This window comes from Chanos chanos, chromosome 1, assembly GCF_902362185.1.
Source record: "Chanos chanos chromosome 1, fChaCha1.1, whole genome shotgun sequence".
NCBI classification, from domain to species: Eukaryota; Metazoa; Chordata; class Actinopteri; order Gonorynchiformes; family Chanidae; genus Chanos; species Chanos chanos.
In genome coordinates this window covers 3,381,541-3,402,960 of record NC_044495.1, presented here as the reverse complement: position 1 = coordinate 3,402,960, position 21,420 = coordinate 3,381,541, and the positions used below count along the sequence as shown (strand labels likewise).

The 21,420-nt window shown below is 43.8% G+C and overlaps 2 protein-coding genes across 2 annotated transcripts in view; both read left to right on the top strand.

The window, feature by feature from the left end:
• Positions 1-688: 688 nt before the first annotated feature.
• On the top strand, positions 689-13,562 carry LOC115820391 (adenylate cyclase type 8). Its single transcript, XM_030783961.1, has 18 exons — positions 689-1,576; positions 2,187-2,336; positions 2,712-2,842; positions 3,300-3,411; positions 4,031-4,158; positions 4,524-4,682; positions 5,265-5,499; positions 6,085-6,273; positions 6,964-7,064; positions 9,110-9,311; positions 9,596-9,694; positions 10,027-10,199; positions 10,502-10,583; positions 10,698-10,856; positions 10,938-11,084; positions 11,388-11,480; positions 12,477-12,591; positions 13,156-13,562. The coding sequence occupies exons 1-18, from the start codon at positions 689-691 to the stop codon at positions 13,560-13,562; spliced, it is 3,570 nt and encodes a 1,189-aa protein (XP_030639821.1).
• Positions 13,563-18,987: 5,425 nt separating this feature from the next.
• Positions 18,988-21,420, top strand: part of xdh (xanthine dehydrogenase) — a 24,893-nt gene continuing 22,460 nt past the window's right edge. Inside the window, exons 1-5 of the mRNA XM_030789605.1 lie at positions 18,988-18,998; positions 19,510-19,598; positions 19,868-19,925; positions 20,678-20,774; positions 21,106-21,214. Of these exons, the coding sequence (XP_030645465.1) occupies positions 19,515-19,598; positions 19,868-19,925; positions 20,678-20,774; positions 21,106-21,214 (348 nt within the window). The 5' untranslated portion in view covers positions 18,988-18,998; positions 19,510-19,514. The remainder of the gene's footprint in view (positions 18,999-19,509; positions 19,599-19,867; positions 19,926-20,677; positions 20,775-21,105; positions 21,215-21,420) is intronic.

Here is a 21,420-nt window from a genome sequence, read left to right as displayed (position 1 = left end):
GCTGCGATCTGTGATGTCAGCTAATTAAGGAGGACTTTAAAAAAAAAAAACCCAGGTTGGAGAAGTTGGCAAGCTGCTGTCATTAAGCATTGTGTTCAGTTCTGGTTGTGTCCAGCTTTTGTCAAATGTGTGGGGCATCATCACTGCTGACATGCATTTGGATTATGCACAGATAAACGTATAGCTTTAAACACTAACCTAATGCTTACTTTTATACAAGACTGAGTGTCAAATTCAAACAAGACAGTGCCAAATTATTATCATCATTATTATTATTATTATTACTACTACTACCACTACATCAACAACAACGACAATAATAATAATAATAATAATAATAATAATGATACAATGATAATGATAATATGTGGTAGTAGAGATAGTAGTATAAGTAGTGGTAGTAGCAGTAGTTAGGTAAAGATAATAACCTTATAATAAGATCATATAGTGCTTATTATTATTATTATTACTATTATTATTATTATTGTTATCATATTTGGTGTACATACATTTAAATGGTTGTTGCAAATCTTCAGATCAAATATGCTGTTACTCCTTTTTTTGTGTAAGTGCAAAATATCTTGTCTGTGTAGGATCTGTGGGGTGGAGTCAGGTGTGTGGTGTGGTTTGTGTGTATGTATAACGTTTGTTGTCTGATCAGTGGAGTGGGAACCAGACTCTGAGCAGCATGGCCGCCACTGAAGAAACCCAAAGCTGTGATGGGGTCACTCTTCAGGCCCCACCCTGTCACCCCTTGCCCCCGTCGCCCAACCTCAAACGCAAGCAGCTCATGTGGCAGAACGCTGTCCGCCACATCCTCGACCAGCGCCAGGCGTACCCGCACGTCGGGGGAGGCACCACGCACAAAATCGTCATCACCGACGCCTACATTGACGACATCAATCGGCAGATCAGGAGCAAGGCCTCCCGCGGGGCCGGGACGCACAAACGGCGTTCCTCGGCCGCCCGCGTTCACCCGCTGCGCGACCGCACGTCCACCAGCACGCAGAGAAGCGCCGACTCCATCAGCGACGCCGACTTCTTCGTCAGCTGGGGCTCGAGCGTGTGCGGCGTCTTCCTCCCGACCCTCCACCACGTCTTCAAGTCTCAGGACCTGGAGAGGCTCTACCAGCAGTACTCGTCACTCCAACGCTGCACCTCGCTGGTCGTCACCAACCTCATCGATATCGTCACCAAACTCCACATCCTCTTCATCTACCTGGCTGTGGCCCCGGAGCTGGTGGACTCTGTGCGAGGCTGGCTGGCAGGACTCTTCATGGCTCTGGGTGCCGTCCTGTGCATCCTGGTGCTGACCTGCAAAGGTGCCATGTCTCCGGAACACCTCCGCTACGCCGGCCTGGCCAGCTGGCTATCTCAGACCGTGCAGGTACTGGGAGGGCTGGTGTACGGGCTGGAGAAAGACCAGTCGTGGTACGTCCTCTTCACATTGTTTGCCACCTACACCCTACTGCCCTTGCCCCTGCTCTGGTCCATCTGCACGGGTTCCCTCACTGCAGCGCTGCATCTCCTCGTAGAAGCCTTTAGGAACTACAACGACGTAGCTATTGTCAGAAAGGTAGGTAGATCTCTTCTCTGCTTCTGCCTGACTGTTGATTGAAAAAAAAACCCCACAAAAAAAGAAAAAAAAAAACTCTTACAATTCCCAAACCTCGATGCAGTTGTTAAATACCTGAACAGCATACCTGCTTAGTCATTAATTGGCCTGGGTCAAGTGGATACTTAAACAATTAAGTCCCTGGATGAGTTCCAGGAGTCTTAAAACCACTTTCTTCATGTCTTCTACCTGGAAACTAGGATTAGAGGAAGAGTCCAAAATAGAAAAAGTCAAAATAGGACTTTGGGAACTTCACAGTGCCAGACCATGCTAGGTGGCGTTTTCTGTGATTTTGCCTCATTAGTGCATTTAGATAAATGTTCATTCAAATCTAGTAGCTCTTCATTAAGCAAAGCACAATACGGTAACAAACAAGACTTTGGATTGTCCCAACTCGTGACGCTACCATTTTCCTCAGAGAATAAGTGGAGGGTAATGGAGATTCACTGAGGTGAGTGAGTCTGCATTTCTTTCTTTCATTCTTTTTCTTTCTTTCTTTCTTTCTTTCTTTCTTTCTTTCTTTCTTTCTCTCTCTCTCTCTCTCTCTCTCTCTCTCGTCGTTGTACTGCAGTTGTTGGCGAAGGCTCTGTTGTACCTGGGCATGAACACAGCAGGTCTGTTCATTCACTACCTGTCGGACCGAGCCCAGAGACAGGCCTTCCTGGAGACGCGCCGATGCATCGAGGGACGAGTGAGGATGGAGCGGGAAAATCAGAGACAGGTCTGAGAAGTGCACCTTTTTTTTTTTTTTAAACCTCCAATCAAAAGACCCTTAATCTGTCACAGCAAACAGACAACTGATAACAATAATTCATATTTCAAAAACAAGGCAAGGAGCCTGAGGATAGACGTGATGTGTTGCTTTGGTCTGGTCAAAAGTCCTGACTTAAACCCCATAGAAAACTGTGGCAGGAACGTTAAATTGCTGTATGGAATCCCGGTAACTGCATGTTTCTGCATGCTCTCCATACTTTGTATATGTAGATATACAAATAAACAAAGGAAAAAAGAAGTCTTTGTGGTTTGTGGTCTTTCGTTCGGCTAACACATTTTCCCTCTTTCTTTCTCTCGTTCTTTTTTCCCCCCCTCTCTGTAGGAGCGTTTGGTGATGTCTATCCTGCCGCGGTTTATCGCCTTGGAGATGATTGCTGATATGAGCGCCATGGACGACGAAGACCTGTCCCAGCATCTCCACAAGATCTACATTCACCAGTACAAAGACGTCAGGTACGTGCTCAACAAGCCACCACTCAAGCCTCACACCCATGACAGACCGATACAGCCAACTACACGGTGCCTGGACTCACCACTATCAGAGAGGCAGGGGATTCTTGTGCAGCCTGGTATGGAAGACCTGCTGTACGTTCACCTGCGCAAGGGAATCGGGTATATACATACGGCCTCACACTAAGTCTGCAGAGTGTGTCTTCAGCTTCCGCCTCGTATGTAATCAGCTGATTATGATACTCATTTTCCTATTTCAGTACTTCACTAGTATTTCAGCCCCAAAAATGTTCTGCACACTCGCAAGTAGAAAATGAGTCAGGTGGTGGACTCATTTGTTACAGTATTGATTTGTTTTGGGGGGGGGGGGGGGGGGGGGGGGGTGACACTTGTTGGATATTGACAGTCTATCAACTAAAATGTCACTTTTTCTTCTTCTTCTTCTTTTTCTCCGTTTCAGCATCCTCTTTGCTGATATTAAAGGGTTCACCTCTCTCTCCATGACCATGTCTGCACAGGATCTGGTGCGCACGCTCCACGAGTTGTTTGGACGTTTTGACCGTCTGGCAGAGGTTAGAGAATGGGTTCGAACCGCTCTGTCCTCTGAGCGGAAACGTATTTTAGATGAAGTAGTTTTTCTGTGATGCACTGGAGGTTGAGTGGGTTAATCAAACTGACAAGGTTGTAAGAGCACAAGACTATCTTTAAAAGATGACATCTGCATTTATATATTGAATTAAGATATATAAAAAAAAATCACTCAGTCTGTCAGAGCTTTCGTTAGAAGTCGTGTCCTCAGACATACAGATCCAAGCCAAGTAGATAGAGTCTCATTTCAGTTTGTTGTGTTGAGGCCTTAGAGGTGGTTTTAGAGGTGATAAGTTCATGAGAGTATTATAATCACTTAGAACAGGGGTGGGCAAATCTGGTCCTGGAGGGCCATGGTCCTGCTGTTTTTCTTGTTGACCAACTAAATACAATCTGTGATTGGCTGAAGAGCATGCATACCTGTTTTCAAGGTGAAAATCAACAGGTAGCTAAGAGGTGAAAACAAAAACCGGCAGGACACCGGCCCTCCAGGACTGGATTATCCCAACCCTGACTTAGAATGTTATGATCATTTAGAAACACAGATGTCATTAGCTGCCTCTTTGGTGTGGCATGTAAAGTGAAATATGTGAGTGTTTACAGGAGCATCACTGTATGAGGATTAAGATCCTGGGAGACTGTTATTACTGTGTGTCTGGAGTACCTGAACCTCAGAGGGCTCATGCTCGCTGCTGTGTGGAAATGGGCCTGGCTATGATCGACACTATCAGGTGTGTGAGAGTGTGTGACCCTCTACACACACACACACACACACACACATTTCTGTGAGAAACAAACACAAATATGCTCATGGTTAATTATTAACTAGGAGGTGATTACCAAGTGGTCTCTTATAAACAATAATAAAGCTTTTCAACGCGCAGACAGATCAGCTCTTCAGCAGGGTTGTTTAACTCCTCTCTCTCTCCCTCTCTTTCTCTCTCTCCCTCCCTCTCTCTCTCTCTCTCCCTCTCTTTCTCTCTCTCCCTCTTTCTCTCCCCCTCTTTCTCCCTCTCTTTCTCTCTCCTGCTCTCTTTCTCTCTCTCTCTCTCTCTCTCTCTCCCTCTCTCTCCCCCTCTCTCTCTCTTTCTTTCAGGTATGTGCGTAAGGAGCTGAAGCAGGAAGTGGACATGAGGATTGGCATCCACTCTGGTTCGGTGCTGTGTGGTGTTCTGGGTCTGCAGAAGTGGCAGTTTGACGTCTGGTCCTGGGATGTTGACATCGCTAACATGTTAGAGGCAGGGGGAGTCCCAGGGCAAGTAGAGAAACTTTCTCTTTCAAATACATCAAAGTTATTTAGTTCTGACCTCCAAAATCCACCGAACCTGTCGGTGTTTGTTTCCACCAATCACCATGGGTCACCCATTGACTCAGATCCTTCATATCTCCAATGTGAAACCTCTCCTAGTTTGGCACTAATGTACAGAAACCAGCAGGGCATCTGGGTTCAAAGGCCAGTGAAAAATAGCCTTGTAGATAAACTCTCTCATATCCTCATCAATATTTACACAAAACCCACAGTACAGAAAGAGGTTATGCTACTGTAAGGGATATCAGTCAGTGGCTGGCAGCACGGCAGGTAAACATTCCTCCGTTAGAAGATATGTTGACGATAGAATGCGCTGTCCCGGTCTTTCACTCATTTGCCATGGAATCTGAGCTCTATATTTCTGGCCATGGTTCAGATCCCACACCTGTGTACAAAGAGCTACTATGCTATGTTGTTCAGTTGATAACTGAACTTCCTGATATACATAATGCTCCTAATAATAATAATAATACAAAAAATCATAACCGAGTAAAATTTTTTATTTTTTTTAAAATTGCTTTTTCCTAGGCGGGTTCATATCTCCCGGGCGACCTTGGACTGTTTAGGTGGGGTGTATGAGACGGAAGAAGGACGCGGGTATGAGCGTAACGAATTTCTACGCAAACATAAAATCGACACGTTCCTGATCCGACACACGCCAAACGAGGACGCGGAGCCGCCAAAAGTTCGCCGACCCAGCCGCGACAATGAGACAAGCTGGAGCGCCGATTTACCATTCGACAACATCATAGGCATGAACTGCGTAAGTCCTGCCTTCCACCCAGCCGCACCCTGCCAAACCGTGCCACACATACGTGAAACGCTGACAAACTTTATGGGCATCTTACCGGGCTCAGATTTAATGGGGTTGCACATTCTGTTGGTGCTGGTTCCAGCAAAGCACGTGTAAAATTAGCTTTATCTAATTAGCTCGTGCACTAAGCTAAGGCAGATCGCTAATGAGCTAAATCATTCGTAAGGCACTCGAACACAGGCGATATACTGCTTAACAAAATAAGCTTGTTAATAAGAAACGAGATTTTAAAAACACCAGTGTATTATTTCCAGAACATTACTGTGTCAGTTGAAATTATACAAGTTTTTCAGTTGCCCATGAGAGAGTTTCAAAATGTCTTCTCAAAAAAAAGTCTTGTTTAAAATTCTGAAAATATTGGCAGGGCCAACTGACTGCAGGCTTTCTTAGTGGGACAATAACTAGGCTTTGATGAAATGAACATTTTGGAGGGGGGCTGACCCTTTCCACAGTGTGCTATGGCTAATGTGCCTCTCAACTAATTATCCCTCTTCCCATCTTATTCCTGCACCCTTTCATAACACGCACATTCAGATCTTGGCCACATTCACCAACAGCTCGCTGGTCCAGCTGCCCAATCAGATTGCGGCACAGCGGTCAGGCTCCCGAGAGATCAATAAGCGAATCAAACAGGCCATCGAGGTGCGAAGCAGCGAGCGTATGCGTAGAGAACACATCACGCCCTTCACCCTGGTCTTTAAAGACACGCTCATCGAAGGGAAGGTATGGGCGATAACGGAATCTCGGGACTGGCAGAAGTCTCCTCAGAGACATGGATATGTTTCGCTGTTTCCACTTCTGCTTCTGTGCAAGCCTTTTTTTAATCCCCTAATGTGTTTCCAGGAAATATATCACTGTTGACATCTGATTAATTTTTTTCTTTCTCCCTGTGGGCAAATACCATAGCGAGTGAGTTTTCTGCCTAAAGAAAAAGAGATAAACCACTTCCTAAACCACAAAGAAACATCACCAGTGTTAATGTTGTCTCATTGTGGACATGTGTGTGACAATATAACATAGAGCCTAAACATTATTAGAATTATTGGTTTATTTTGGGGGTTTTACCCATTTTCACTTGATTTGGAATCACCCATTCCACAAAGGCAGTCACCACTTTCTCCATGGAAACGTAGCCGTAGCATGTCTGCAGATACCTCGTGAACTTTAGGTGCACCCTGTCCAGCTGACCCTTCTAGAACACAGCCAGTTATGGTTCTTTCACAAGGCCCAACTCAGCGGACAGAGTTGATGAGGTTTCAACTAATGGTCGTAGTGATGTCATGCAATGTAATAAGCAGGGGTTCTTTTTGCAGAGTAAATGTGACATTTGATTGGAGGAGTTTACTGTGTATGGAGGTGATGATAAGTCTCCCTGGGTGATAGAACGTGTTTGTTCTTGGCTTTTTTTTTCAGTTCTCTCAGATGCGGGACGAGATGTTCAAGTCAAACCTGGTCTGCTCTTTCCTCATGCTGGTCCTCATCATGGCCGTCCAGACCCTGATCCCTGCGCCACAGTGAGCGCTCACACTCCTCCTCTAAACTCACTCTTCTTTCTCTCACACTCCTCTAAACTCACTCTTCTTTCTCTCACACTCCTCCTCCACACTCACTCTTCTTTCTCTCACACTCCTCCTCTAAACTCACTCTTCTTTCTCTCACACGCCTCCTCTAAACTCACTCTTCTTTCTCTCACACTCCTCCTCTACACTCACTCTTCTTTCTCTCACACTCCTCTAAACTCACTCTTCTTTCTCTCACACTCCTCCTCTAAACTCACTCTTCTTTCTCTCACACTCCTCCTCTACACTCACTCTTCTTTCTCTCACACTCCTCTTCTATACTCACTCTTCTTTCTCTCACACTCCTCCTCTAAACTCAGTCTTCTTTCTCTCACACTCCTCCTCTAAACTCACTCTTCTTTCTCTCACACTCCTCTTCTATACTCACTCTTCTTTCTCTCACACTCCTCCTCTATACTCACTCTTCTTTCTCTCACACTCCTCCTCTATACTCACTCCTCTTTCTCTCACACTGTTCCTCCACACTCACTCTTCTTTCTCTCACACTCCTCCTCTGCACTCACTCTTCTTTCTCTCACACTCCTCTTCTATACTCACTCTTCTTTCTCTCACACTCCTCCTCTATACTCACTCTTCTTTCTCTCACACTCCTCCTCTATACTCACTCTTCTTTCTCTCACACTGCTCCTCTACACTCACTCTTCTTTGTCTCACACTCCCCCTCCACACTCACTCTTCTTTCTCTCACACTCCTCTTCTATACTCACTCTTCTTTCTCTCACACTCCTCCTCTATACTCACTCTTCTTTCTCTCACACTCCTCCTCTATACTCACTCTTCTTTCTGTCACACTGCTCCTCTACACTCTTCTTTGTCTCACACTCCTCCTCTATACTCACTCCTCTTTCTCTCACACTGTTCCTCCACACTCACTCTTCTTTCTCTCACACTCCTCCTCTGCACTCACTCTTCTTTCTCTCACACTCCTCTTCTATACTCACTCTTCTTTCTCTCACACTCCTCCTCTATACTCACTCTTCTTTCTCTCACACTCCTCCTCTATACTCACTCTTCTTTCTCTCACACTGCTCCTCTACACTCACTCTTCTTTGTCTCACACTCCCCCTCCACACTCACTCTTCTTTCTCTCACACTCCTCTTCTATACTCACTCTTCTTTCTCTCACACTCTTCCTCTACACTCACTCTTCTTTCTCTCACACTGCTCCTCCACACTCACTCTTCTTTCTCTCACACTCCTCCTCTGCACTCACTCTTCTTTCTCTCACACTCCTCCTCCACACTCACTCTTCTTTCTCTCACACTCCTCCTCATACTCACTCTTCTTTCTCTCACACTCCTCTTCCATACTCACTCTTCTTTCTCTCACACTCCTCCTCTGCACTCACTCTTCTTTCTCTCACACTCCTCCTCCACACTCACTCTTCTTTCTCTCACACTCCTCCTCCACACTCACTCTTCTTTCTCTCACACTGCTCCTCCACACTCACTCTTCTTTCTCTCACACTCCTCCTCTGCACTCACTCTTCTTTCTCTCACACTCCTCCTCCACACTCACTCTTCTTTCTCTCACACTCCTCCTCATACTCACTCTTCTTTCTCTCACACTCCTCTTCCATACTCACTCTTCTTTCTCTCACACTCCTCCTCTGCACTCACTCTTCTTTCTCTCACACTCCTCCTCCACACTCACTCTTCTTTCTCTCACACTCCTCCTCCACACTCACTCTTCTTTCTCTCACACTCCTCCTCTACACTCAGTCTTATTTCCTCTTCCCTCTCTCTTAAAGTGACAAAATCATCATCAACAGTCTGTCCATCCCCTCTGACTTTCTCTCTCCCTAGTTCTCTTGTGCTCTGACCCGTCCAGGTTCTGCACTTTATCTTCATTTCTTTCTTCTTGTTTTTTTTTTTTAAGTCTTGAGACATTCCAGTCAGTCTTTCAGTGAACATTCTTACAGTCAAACTCTCCCTCTCTCACTGACCCCTCTCTCTCTCTCTCCCTGTCCTGTCCTTCAGAGTCAGCCCCATGGTCATTCAGTTCTGCGTCTTCCTCCTGGCGTACCTGCTCCTGCTGCTGGTCACCCTGGCAGAGGAGGTGAGGAGTTCTCCCGCTGTCCTGCAGTACCTGTGCTGCTGGATTCACGAGACCAAGAGCATGCGCACCCTGCTGACTCTGACTGCTATCGCAATCAACTTTGGCGTGGCTTCCTCTGACATCGTGAGTTTTCAGCTTTTGCGAGCTCTCGCCACCACAGAGCCACAATAACTGTGTTTTATCTCTCCCCCTGTGCTTGAAGGATAAACAAACAGAGCAAGAGGCTGAGCATGGAGACTTACTCCATTTCATCAATGACTTTACGATCAGATGATTTTAGGGGTCCTCTTCTCAGTGTGAAAACTCCTTACACAGTGACTGATGACGCAGTACTGAAGTCTTGCTCTAAGTAACAGTATTACCCCATGCGTGTCTTAACTGGCCTGTTTTGCTTGTTTTTATGCAAGTTATGGTGTAGTACGCTAGAGTCGGGAGGAGAAGTAACCAACAAGAGCTCTGAACAGCAATCAGCTCAGCTACCAGTCAATATCTGCACCCACCCTGAGGTAAAACACATGTTTCACAGTTTATCACACTCCCCCATCCTTTTACAACTAACCCTCTGTAAATATACATTAACCATTATTTTTAGTTATTTACTTTTGGTTAACTTTCATTTTTTTTTCATATATAATTACTGTTAAGATCGGGATTGAGGAAAATGTAAATCTTGCCAGAAATTTGTAATATTGCTTTGGAGAGAGTGAGGTCATTCGCTGATTACATTATATAGACAAAAACCATGTAAATCTCTAGTGGTAACATTTTTTTTTCTTTCTTTTTGCTTCAAACATCCTAAGGTAACCATAACGATAACGTTTTCTTCCAACGCCTGCAGTTTTTCGTGCTGAGCGGCGTGGTTGCCATGGTGACCTGCGCCGTGTTTCTGAGGCTGAGCTGCCTGCTGAAGCTGGTGGTGTTGTTGGTGGTCATCGCCGTGTACACGTACTTCATCGAGGTGGCCTTCTACGTCCTCTTCCTCCACCAGCACCAGAACAGCCGGGCCCAAAGGTGCGCTCCCTCACCGACACTCACAGAGACCCTGCCGACGGGGGGGCCCAGGGGGGGTTTATTAATTCCATGTCAATGCACTGTTTTCACTGGGGCATTTAAAATGAGATGAGGCTCCTCTTGAGTCCTGCGAATCCATTAATCTTTCATCTGACTCCAACAATTCAGTCAAAATCAGGCATGGAGCCCACTGCTGTATGGTCAGCAGACACGCTGCAGTTCAGAGGAATGGTCCTAGGCCTGTGCTGTGTGCTGTATGTTATGTTGTTATGTTCCTGTGTTGTCTGTGTGTTTTTGCCCAGGGCTCAGTACCTCAGAAAGAAGGGCGTCTCAGTTTTGTTGATGGCCATGTTTGTGGTGGCAGTCCTTTATAACAGCAGACAGGTAGAGAATGAAAACTGCCCTTTGTAGTCCGGGTCATAATGTTAACACTGTGGCTGTGATCGGTTATGAATGACCGTAAGGCTGAAAAAGACCTTCCGTCTTCCCGGCCCTCAGTTAGAAACGACGGCACGACTGGACTTCCTGTGGCGGCTGCAGGCGCGGCAGGAGGTGGAGGACATGAAGGAGCTCCGCGAGCATAACGAGTGTTTGCTCTACAACATCCTGCCTTCGCACGTGGCCCGACACTTCCTGGAGAGAGACAGGAACAATGAGGTAATGAGACGCCCAGTGAATGATCAGATACTTCAGCACACTGGCCAACGGTAACACAGCAGCCGTCGTGTGTCTTGTCAGGACCTGTATTCTCAGTCGTACGAGAGGGTCGGGGTGCTGTTTGCCTCCATCCCTGGCTTCACTGACTACTATGAGCAGAAGGAGATGGTCCAGCAGGATGTGGAGTGTCTGCGTCTGCTCAATGAGATCATCGGCGACTTTGATGAGGTACCGTATATATACACAGTACTTACAAGACTTCTATTCTATTCTATTCTATTCTATTCTATTCTATTCTATTCTATTTTAAGCACTGTATAAGTATTAGAATGGAATAGAATAGAATTTTTTTTATATTCAAGTTAAATATCTAATGTACACATATTTCTGTATTTTTATATTGTGTATATTCTGTATTGTGTACTATATTGTTATGTAGCGGCATTCCATATCAGATGCAGTGTGTGTGTGTGTGTGTGTGTGTGTGTGTGTGTGTGTGTGTGTGTGTGTGTGTGTGTTGTTCCCGCTCAGCTGCTGGACGAACCTTATTTTCAGCAGATTGAGAAAATCAAAACGATTGGCAGCTGTTACATGGCAGCGTCTGGCCTGTCTCCTGAGAAGCACGTGAGTGTGTTGACTGCATGGCTGAGCCTGGCACACAGGACAGGGCACAGTGCCAGTCACGGCCAATCCAAACACCTGTAAAACAAACAAACAAACAAAAAAAAAAGTCATGTGATTACATGATTACTCATGAATATTAAAATTCGACAGTCATGCATAGGAAAACGAGATGTTTTATGCACTCACTACAGCAAACTCCTGCACATACGCACACAGGGGTCAAATGATATTCATAACAATACTGCTTATTATTGTTGTTATTGTTGTTATCGTTGTTGTTGTTGTTAATGACAACAACAGTAATAAGATAGATAGGTAGATAGATAGACAGATAGATGTGATTACAGTACACAGGTACAATTATGTATGTTATGTGTCAGGACGTGTAACATGTGTTGTGACAGTGATTTTGGAGTATGACTGCAGTGTGAGCAGAGGGGTGTCTGCGTTAAGACGTGTGGTAGACATGCAGGTGTTATATGTAATCCCTGTTTTCCAATGTGATTAGACCACATAAGCACATAAGCAGAGAACAGTCTGTGTGTTAGGAATGTACGTATGCAGACGTGATATGATGTCTGAGCCATAAACACGTTTTCAGAGTCAAATCTCAGACATGTTTAAGAGTAACTGTCTGTTTCTTTGAGAGCGTGAGTGTTGTACATAAGCATATTCATTCCTTTCAGTCTTTGTTTTTTGGGCTGTGAGTTTAGTGTATCTGTGCTCATATGGAGAACAGTCTTTGTTTTGGCGTTAAGGTACATAAACAGGCATGTTAAACTCAGTCTTTGGTTTGGCGTTAAGGTACATAAACAGGCATGTTAAACTCAGTCTTTGTTTTGGCGTTAAGGTCCATAAACAGGCATGTTAAACTCAGTCTTTGTTTTGGCGTTAAGGTCCATAAACAGGCATGTTAAACTCAGTCTTTGGTTTGGGAGAGGGATTAAAATGCTTTGGTCCCATGTATTTACGGCGTGTGTGTACTGTTTTCTGCAGGAGTGTGTGGATGAGTGGGCCCATCTCAGAGAGCTGGTTCTCTTTGCTCTGGCCATGAAAGAGACCCTGAAGGAGATAAACAAACGCACCTCCAGCAGCTTTCAGCTCCGCGCTGGTACGTTTCCTTCCCAAGCCTGAAACTGTGTCACTCAGCATTTCCTAAACGGCCTTGGAAAATGAAACAGCAGTGTAACATTTTAGATATGTCTTGCCCTTTTTTGTTCTGCATTAGTGAATTATTAGGTTTGGTTTTATTTGGTGTAATTCTTAAGCCAGGACAGTAAGACACAGAGGACTGTGACGTATGTAGTATGTGATGTACGATGAGACCACCTCAAATTCAGAAGAATGTACAGTAGTAGGCCTAGCCATGCACCCAAGCGCATCAGGACTTCTTTAACGAGATAGGCTTTGACAGTTAAAAGAGTCTTTACCTATAATACGCCCCCTAAGACTGCAGCACTGTCTGGGATGTCTTATATGCACACTACAGACCCCTTGCCTTATCAATGGCTTAGAGATTCCTTCATCCTGTGACTCAGTAAGACCGACAGGAGACTATTTATACCCACCTGTTATTAGGTTGTAATAAAGAATGAGTCATTTGTTATTAGTCATAGCAGAAGGGGAACGTGTTTCTGTATGGTTTATGGGGTGTTACTGTGGCATTACCCAACAGGCATTGCTCATGGTCCTGCTGTGGCTGGAGTTATTGGAACCACCAAGCCCCAGTATGACATCTGGGGGATGACCGTTAACCTGGCCAGTCGGATGGACACCACCGGCGTGAGCGGACGCATCCAGGTTCCGGAAAGCACCAGCAGGATCCTGGCGGAGCTCGGCTTCGTCCTGGAGCTGCGGGGGGACATTTACGTGAAGGGGGTCAGCGAGCGTCAGGGAGGGGTGCGAACGTATTTCGTGAGCAGCAGGGACCAGAGGTCGAGCCACGGAGAGCGGAGCGCGAGTCGCGGCCTCCCTCTGGGACGGAACACCCTGTCCGCCGTGGTGTTTTCGCTGGTCCAGGCCAGGAAGAGGGAAAAGCTACGGGAGGCCAACGGAGGCTTCCATCTGCTGGAAGTGTCTTAACCCTTAATACCTACCATGCACGGCGCAATAGCCAATCAGATACCTCCATTTCAGATACACTTCTCTCCAGTCAGAATTATTGCCTTCATAAGATTATAGCTGTTCTTCACACTCGGTACGTGCTGTCTGAAACGAAAGCTGCGTCTCTGTGTTTCGTATTTGGTATTTCAGTGGAATTGCAGACATTTTGTTGTTGTTTTTTTCCCTTCCCAACAAGCTAAGGATGCTACCCCTGAAATGGACAAGTGGAGAAAGATGGTAAAGTGACGTATCATGTGAATCAAACTGCAGCTCCACTCAATGATGGGCGTTATTGGCACGTCAGACTTATGTGGAAGTAGTCTGTGTCACGAAGTTCCATGGAACAAGTCTGGTTTATGTTCAATGACCGTCAGAGCAACTGGATGTATTCTTAGTCATCACAAGGGAAACTTCTGCCTCAAAATCATATCAGTTATAGCTGAATGCCATTTCAACAAAATTCTTGTTTACATAAAGTTTTTCATTATTTCTCTCCATAACATATAGATCTGTTCCCACTTTAATGTTTCATATTAAACATCATTGTCTCATATTGGTATGAGCTTGGAGCCCTACACTCATTTTGTCCTGTCACTCATTTCCAATTGGGTGGATTCCACTTGAGCCCTTTATGGAGTGTATATCCCCAGGCAAGATGTTCACCAAGTGGATGATTTAGTAAGATGATTTTTTTTTTATCCGTTTGAGAGGAATTCGTTCAAAATAATTATATTATTATCAATTACTTGTCAATCGTATCAACGACATTACGGGAGAGCTCAGCTATGAGAGAACAAAACAACCACAGATAATGAGGTGTAACAGAAGTGATCAAAGAAAGAATAGAAAAATACAAATATACAAAAATGTACATAGTAAAGACAAACATAATAATAATATGAGGGTGAGCACGGAACTGAACTCTGCTCAAGCAGACAAAATTAGTCTAACAGACCACATGACACACTAGAACTGATAGAATGATGAAGGAAAAGGGTGACTGAGGTAATCGAAGCCCCTTATAAGTTTATACTGACTTAGAAAGTGGTTGTCAGTCAGATTCACTACCATGCCAAATACTGCAGAGGATTTAGCAATTTAGATGCAAAAATGAATTGTACATTCGTAAAGACCTGTTTTATAATTCCCATCATGAACTTAGCTTTCAACCGAAGCCACAGACAGCGGCCGTGACACAAATGCTTTGGGAGACCGGATGCATGTACGAACAGACAGTTTTAGTCGTAGACAGAGGTTTACAAACATGACAGGCAGGCAAAAGGGAAGATCAAAGTAGATCACAAGTTGACTGACAAAGAGACGAATCCTTCTTCCCTGTTCAGTGATACAAGCACAGGATGAATGAACATGCTGAGGGTTAAATATGGAGTTACTCATGTAGAACCTAGAGTACTGGCTCAGACCCTCTGACCAGTGAAAGGACTTCGAACGTCACGGAAACCAGACATGAGTATTCATACAGAGTGAGTTTAGTGGAAGATTAACAGAAGACAGTGGAGTCCAGTGATTGCTAGCTGATGAGCCCTGTTTTCTTTGAGATTAGACAATTTTTCACAGGGGGGAATGTGAGGACAGTTAAGTGACAGGCTGTATGTCCTGAGGTGTTATGGTTTTTCCTGCTCTTTAAAAAAAAAAAACATTCAGGTTAAGCTGGATAATTTTTAATTCACCATTCACAGAAGAAAGTTTCTAGAAAGTGCTTTCCTACAGTGCAAAGATTTGAATGAGGCAGAGAGAGAATCTCCTTGTCTCTGTTGGTGCTGTCCGCGGCTTTAATGTGACTCTCTCCAGCATCAGTATCTTGAGTGCTAACGTTTCTTGAAATTTTCATGTTTGACCTTCATCAGTGTGTGCTTGTTATGACCTGTCTAGAGAGGGGTGGTTTTAACAGAACGTGCGGTGATGGGGTGAAAGGGCATTGGAAAAGCTTATTGTTGTATATACACAGCTAATTACAAAACACAACAAACAGGGTCGAAATTCAAAACACACACACACACACACACACACACACATACACACTCACACAAAGAGCCAAATCACTTTGCCTCGGTGAGATCAGAAATGAAATGTTCCTCTGATCTATTTAATCTAGCCGCTTCTGTATCCTAACAGTTTTGCGCTTCTTTACCTAAGGAGCAAAGGATCAAATTGAATGTCTTCAGCTGACAGGTGAAGGACTAACTTAAACTTGTGTGCAGGACTGTGAGTAAAGGTAGCTTCGTACACTTCCCCCACTGTTTTAACTGGTATTCCATTCAGTTCAGAGGCTGTCGTCATGGATGCCTTGTCATACGTCTGTGCCACAGTCTTCTCAACGCAAGTCATGTTTTCCTACAGTACTGAAAACATGCATTGAAACTACAGCTGCATGTCAATCATTACTGGCATCAGCTAATCCTCAAAATGTCTCCTTTACCTTTCCCTGGGGCACATAACACACAACTGTGGGAGGAGTTAGGGTTTATTGGTGATGTCCGTTCACTCATCGACTTCAGCTTGGCGCAAATGGTGTTGGCCTTGATCTAGTTCCATCATTCTCAGCCAAAAGGTCTAGCGACTCCACATGGTTACCGCGATTACGAGAGCTGTAACTTTCATCATTGCCACGAAACGTAAGCTTCCGTTTAGCAGGAAAGCATGTGGCATTGATTGGATCCTTTAACATTTCCTTCTTTTTTTTTTTTTTTAACCTTTTTTGTTGTGGTGGGCAGCTATCAGTCTACTCTTTACGTCTAGCATGAGGTCAATCTGGGATTCTCCTATGGTTTTTATGGCAATGTGTCATGTTTGGAAAAGACAGCCAGCAGGTTGTTTAGATCTCCGTGACCAGCCTTCGTCCACATTCTGTCACTGCTGGAAAACAGCAGTAGTTGTTAGGGGGAAAAAAAAGCCCACCGCTGCTAATGGAGCCACACCACCAGTTTTTCCTCTGGGACCAAAAGCTGAAAAGTTTTAATAGCTTTCCGCCCCTTCCTGTGTTGGAGATTTAGCATTGGCCTGGGTCTCCCCACATCTAAAACTTTCTCTTTTCCTTGAAAATGTAATTTTGAAAATTGCACATCAACCAAAACAGGTAATAATTTGGTTGTGTGTGTGTGTGTGTGTGTGTGTGTGTACGACAAATTTGTATTAAATCCAGACCAGACAAAAACATTATTGATATTGTTCTGTCAGCTCCTGCTGGAATGTTTCATTTTTCTAATTATCAGGTGCGCACTGCTGTATATTAAGTTACGGCTGTGCAACCACACCATCACGCAGCATAAATGGATTTACATGCATACAACTTTACTGAACTTTGTTAATTCAGTAAGGCTCATTCTCATTGATTTACACAGGGTGCACACTGTCTTTCCTTCCCACCCAGACCGCGCATCACTGATACTTAGTTGGCTCAACTTTTGTATCCTAGTTAAGCCGCCATGTTTATTTGCAGTGTACAGAGCTGAATAAAAACCAATGGTAGAGCGACCTGGGGCAAGTCAGAGGGCCAAAGCAGTAACTTATAGAGTCTTTAATGACATTGTGTAATGGAGTGCAGGTAAACAGCAACAGTCAGCCCAGCTGCAGTCCGTCCAGCCATGTCATTTCATGCAACCCACCCCTTTGTTTGGCAGAGAATCCTTGCTTCAAAGTTTCACGTCGATTGTGGAGGAGAGATGTTGCCAGGTGAGTCAGAGCACAGAGGACAGGTGTATAGGTGAGGTAGCGACAGAAAAGGTGACAGTCGACATCTGACAAATATGTATTGCTTTTTGTTTGTTTGTTTGTTTGTTTGCTGGGGGTGTGCAGCCCATGCTGAGGATTTGGAGGAGACAGTTCCAAGCCTGTTTTCTGTTCTCTTAAACTATGACAGATTTACACTGTTTTACTCTGGAGAGAGAATCAGACAAATGGGACCAATGCTTCTGAATAGTCACAGGTCAGATCTCAAAGTCAAAGGTCAAAAGTCGGTACAGACCTATTTCTGATACATAGTTCTGAATACATTTTTGTTTTAAAGCTTTGAATAAATTTCAGTTTGTACGTTTCATCAGTATACACACAGTATATTGAAGCTTCAGTTTCCTGTTCCTTTTCAGCTGCACAAACTAAAGTTTGCACCTTGGATGAACCGTCTCTATCAGAGAGCACGTTTTAATGAGTCTTTTTTAATTAATCTTCTTTAATATTAATTTCTAAGCTGCACTACTACAAGACAACATTTACAATATGTCAGCGACACTTGGCAAGTCTTCCAGGTTGAGTCTGTCAGGTGGCAGTTGGAAGAGAGACTTTTCGCCTTGTGCTACATGGGCAGTTAAATGTTTCAGTGATTTCAGTGAGATTAAAAAGTGCTTGGACTCTCCTTCATCCTCATGCACAACAAAGACCATGTTGGATGAGTGATCAGAACACTGTGTGCATCGTTTGCACCCTAGGCTTATAGGATTAAATTAGTATATTTAACACTAGGACTAGACAATGCCCTAATGACAAAGAATACAAGGCAATCTTATAATTTAATCAGTGATTACAAGTGGGTTTTGTCAGTTGTCCGTGGAGGAAGCAGTGATGACAAGCAGCATGCCTCAGTAGAAACCCACAAATGAAACGCCAGAAGACTTCAGGAGCTGTTTCATCTTTTTTTTTCTTCTTTTTCTTTTACCCCACACATCACCAGAGGGAAGTCTGGGTCTAATCATCTCTCTGATTATTAGTCTGACAGACTTTTTGAAAGAATATAAGTGAAATGTAGCTATGCTCAAATAGCACAGAGGTTTAACAGACCATGTCCTGACTTTGACCAAACTGTAGAAGATAACAAGGAACTTCTGCTAGGAGTGAGAAAAAGTACAAACAGAAAAAAATAGAATGAAAATGAGCATGCAGTGGAGAAGCAATAGGCTACGTGTAGTGTAATATAAAGACAATGGGTGGAGAGAGAAGGAAGATGTTTCCGATTTTCTTGAAACGTTCAGTATTTAGAGACTCAAGCAGTACTATTACAATTCTGTGGTGTCAGATTTCTTTCTTTCTTTCTTTTTTAATAGTTTCTTATTGATACATGTAGCAGTGTGTGACATTTGTAAAATGTATGATTGTCTACTTTGCTTTCTTTTTATCTCTCTCTTTGTTGTGCTTTCTGTCTCATGCATGCAATACATCTCAGCTCACATTTAGCGTTTTTGAGAACGCTTGAGGATCAAAACACCAGAGGATCCGCTGTCCCTGGACATATGTCTTGGCTATAAGCTGTTCAGTAATCGCGAGGTGTCTAACTGAACGAAAGGTGAGAGGGGAAAGGATGGATGAAAGGGGGAGTGTTAACACACCAAAAGCTGTAACTGCCACTATGCGCAATGACGCATTTTCTGTCTGTGAGGCTATGAGGATGAGCTGTCACTCAAGGTAATGCGGACCGCCTCTGCCGTTTTATATTGTAGTTCACTTACAGAAGGGCCAATATCACCTGCAATACAGTGAAATAGTGGTGTAATTAGCAGTAACCTCACGACAACCGTGTTTAATCTAGTCGATATACATCGTATTCCCCTCAAAACTAAAAAACAAACAAAAAAACAACAACAACAACAACAAAAAAACCCTCCACAGCAACAACAACAACTGATAAGTAAATGTTACTGGGATGAGTATCTGTGCCGTTTTTGTGATACTGTAAAAACGGTATCAAACAAAACAACTGAGTGCTGACGCTCTTACGTTCCCAGCCTAATAACTTCGTTATAGTGCTTTTCAGGTGTGTTTTGTGAAACAACGACCTCGTCACGTGTTGGTGATAGTGCCCTGTCACCGGGCCAATAGCTGTTTATGGGTGTACAGCGAACTTCGCGACTACTTATATTCCGAAGAGAACATGACTGTATTATTTGTGCTTGCCGTCCTTGCGTTTGCTGTGAAGCGAAAATGTCAGTCTCAGTAGAGAACAAAAAGAGCAGCGCTCCGGATCCAAATGGAGATGAACTTGTTCTGTTCGTAAATGGGAAAAAGGTAAATCAAAAGTAATTACTGTCTCTGTCTTTCATTCTGGCGATTTTTTTAGCTGGGCAAAACGCGGACAGCAGTTTTTAATCGTTTTAAACCAAGAGAATCCGTTACGAAACCTGGGCTCATAACAACTTTAACTTTTCTTCGGTCTGAAATCTTACATCACAGACCAAAAAATAATAGCAATAATAATAAAAAAAAATAGCCCGAATAAACTTTGTATTTCATGTATACGCGTTTTGTTCACGTTACTCTGTTTGCTCTCTGCGCAGATAATTGAGAGAAATGCAGAACCAGAGATGACCCTCCTAACATTCCTCAGGAGAAAACGTATCCTAGTACAAAGCCAGTGATGAGATTTTTTTCTTTGCTCACTTAATTTTTCTGGATTTGCCTTTATTTACGCATTTATTTTTGTGTGCGTGTGCGTGCGTGCGTACGTGTGTGTGTGTGTGTGTGTGTGTGTGTGTGTGTTTGTGTTTTAATGGGTATATTGGGGGTGTATGCGCATTATAATACATTATAATGAGTTTTAGAAAGTAGTCATATCTGTTTAGTTTGTTAAGTTGAAGTTCTAGGCTGTCATAGAACTGAATGGCTGAATCATAAGTAGGGGAATGTTCTTGTCATGTTTTGTACTAGTCCATATAAGAATATATCTTGTGTACACTCTGACGAATCTCTTTAGATTGAAAACATTGGTTTGACAGGCTTCATACTGAGGTGTTTTTAAATGCTCTGGTTTTCCTCCAATACCCTTTCGCTCTGTTAATCTTTGATTTTTGATCTTTGTGGATTCTGAAGTTCACTGTCTGTGTGTCAACTTCAGGACTGCCCTCTGAACTCTATCCCCTTCCAAAATAAAACAAAGCTTTGAACCAAAAATGGTTCTGTTATTAAATCTTGACTTGAATTTGAGGATGGGTTGGGTGAGGGGAGGAGGGTGGGGGTGTTCTGTACTTACCACAGAATTCATTGTGAGCTCTTTTAAAAACTATGCAGTTCTGGACGGCGTCCCCTCAGTGGATCGTTAAAAAAAAAAAAAAAAAGAAAAAAAGATTTGCTCTTAACGCTGGCATCAGTGGGTCTGACTGGCACCAAACTGGGCTGTGCTGAAGGAGGATGTGGAGCCTGTACAGTGATGGTGTCCAAATTCCATCCGCACCAGAACCGGGTCCTGTATCCTTTACATCACATTCCCTGCATAAAAGCTGATAAACTACAACCTTTGGATAATTTAAAGCAGAAGTTGGTTGTAATTCAGCAAAATATTTGACTGCATCATCAAATTCGCAATCTGCGATTTTTGTATTCAAACTTGTCCAGTTCCAAACTGAGTTGGTGATATTTATCATTTGTAAGCAGTCGTGGGGCCGGTAGGAATACACAGGCTATCAATCCATATTTGAAGGGTTGCTGATGTAAAATTGTATTGGAGTCTACGGGGTTCTGGAATGGTGGTTGTTGTGTAGATGATCCTAAAAGCATATCCTTGATGGTCCTCTGTCAGTCACCATGCAGTGAACGCGTGTCTGGCTCCGATCTGCTCCCTGCATCACTGCGCAGTGACCACTGTGGAAGGCATCGGCAGCGTGGCCCGCAAAGTCCATCCCGTTCAGGTCCGTACCCAGAAAGAGAAAAAAAAGAAACAACAACAACTAAAAAAAACTGTAGCTGTTGTGGTCTCAGAGTCTGGGCTGACTGAATTTCTCTTTACGTCATACTGAGGAAGATTTACTGAAGTTCAGTAGCTGTAATTCATTCAGCGTTTTCTACATTTTGCTTAAATTTCTCTCCATTTTTCAAAATTAAGTAGGAAATGTCT

Excerpts from the sequence above, each read along its gene's own strand:
- LOC115820391 (XM_030783961.1), top strand. The coding sequence starts at position 689 with ATGGCCGCCACTGAAGAAACCCAAAGCTGTGATGGGGTCACTCTTCAG. Across the intron at positions 5,500-6,084 it reads ACATCATAGGCATGAACTGC|ATCTTGGCCACATTCACCAA; the intron begins GTAAGTCCTGCC and ends ACGCACATTCAG. Across the intron at positions 9,695-10,026 it reads ATATCTGCACCCACCCTGAG|TTTTTCGTGCTGAGCGGCGT; the intron begins GTAAAACACATG and ends CAACGCCTGCAG.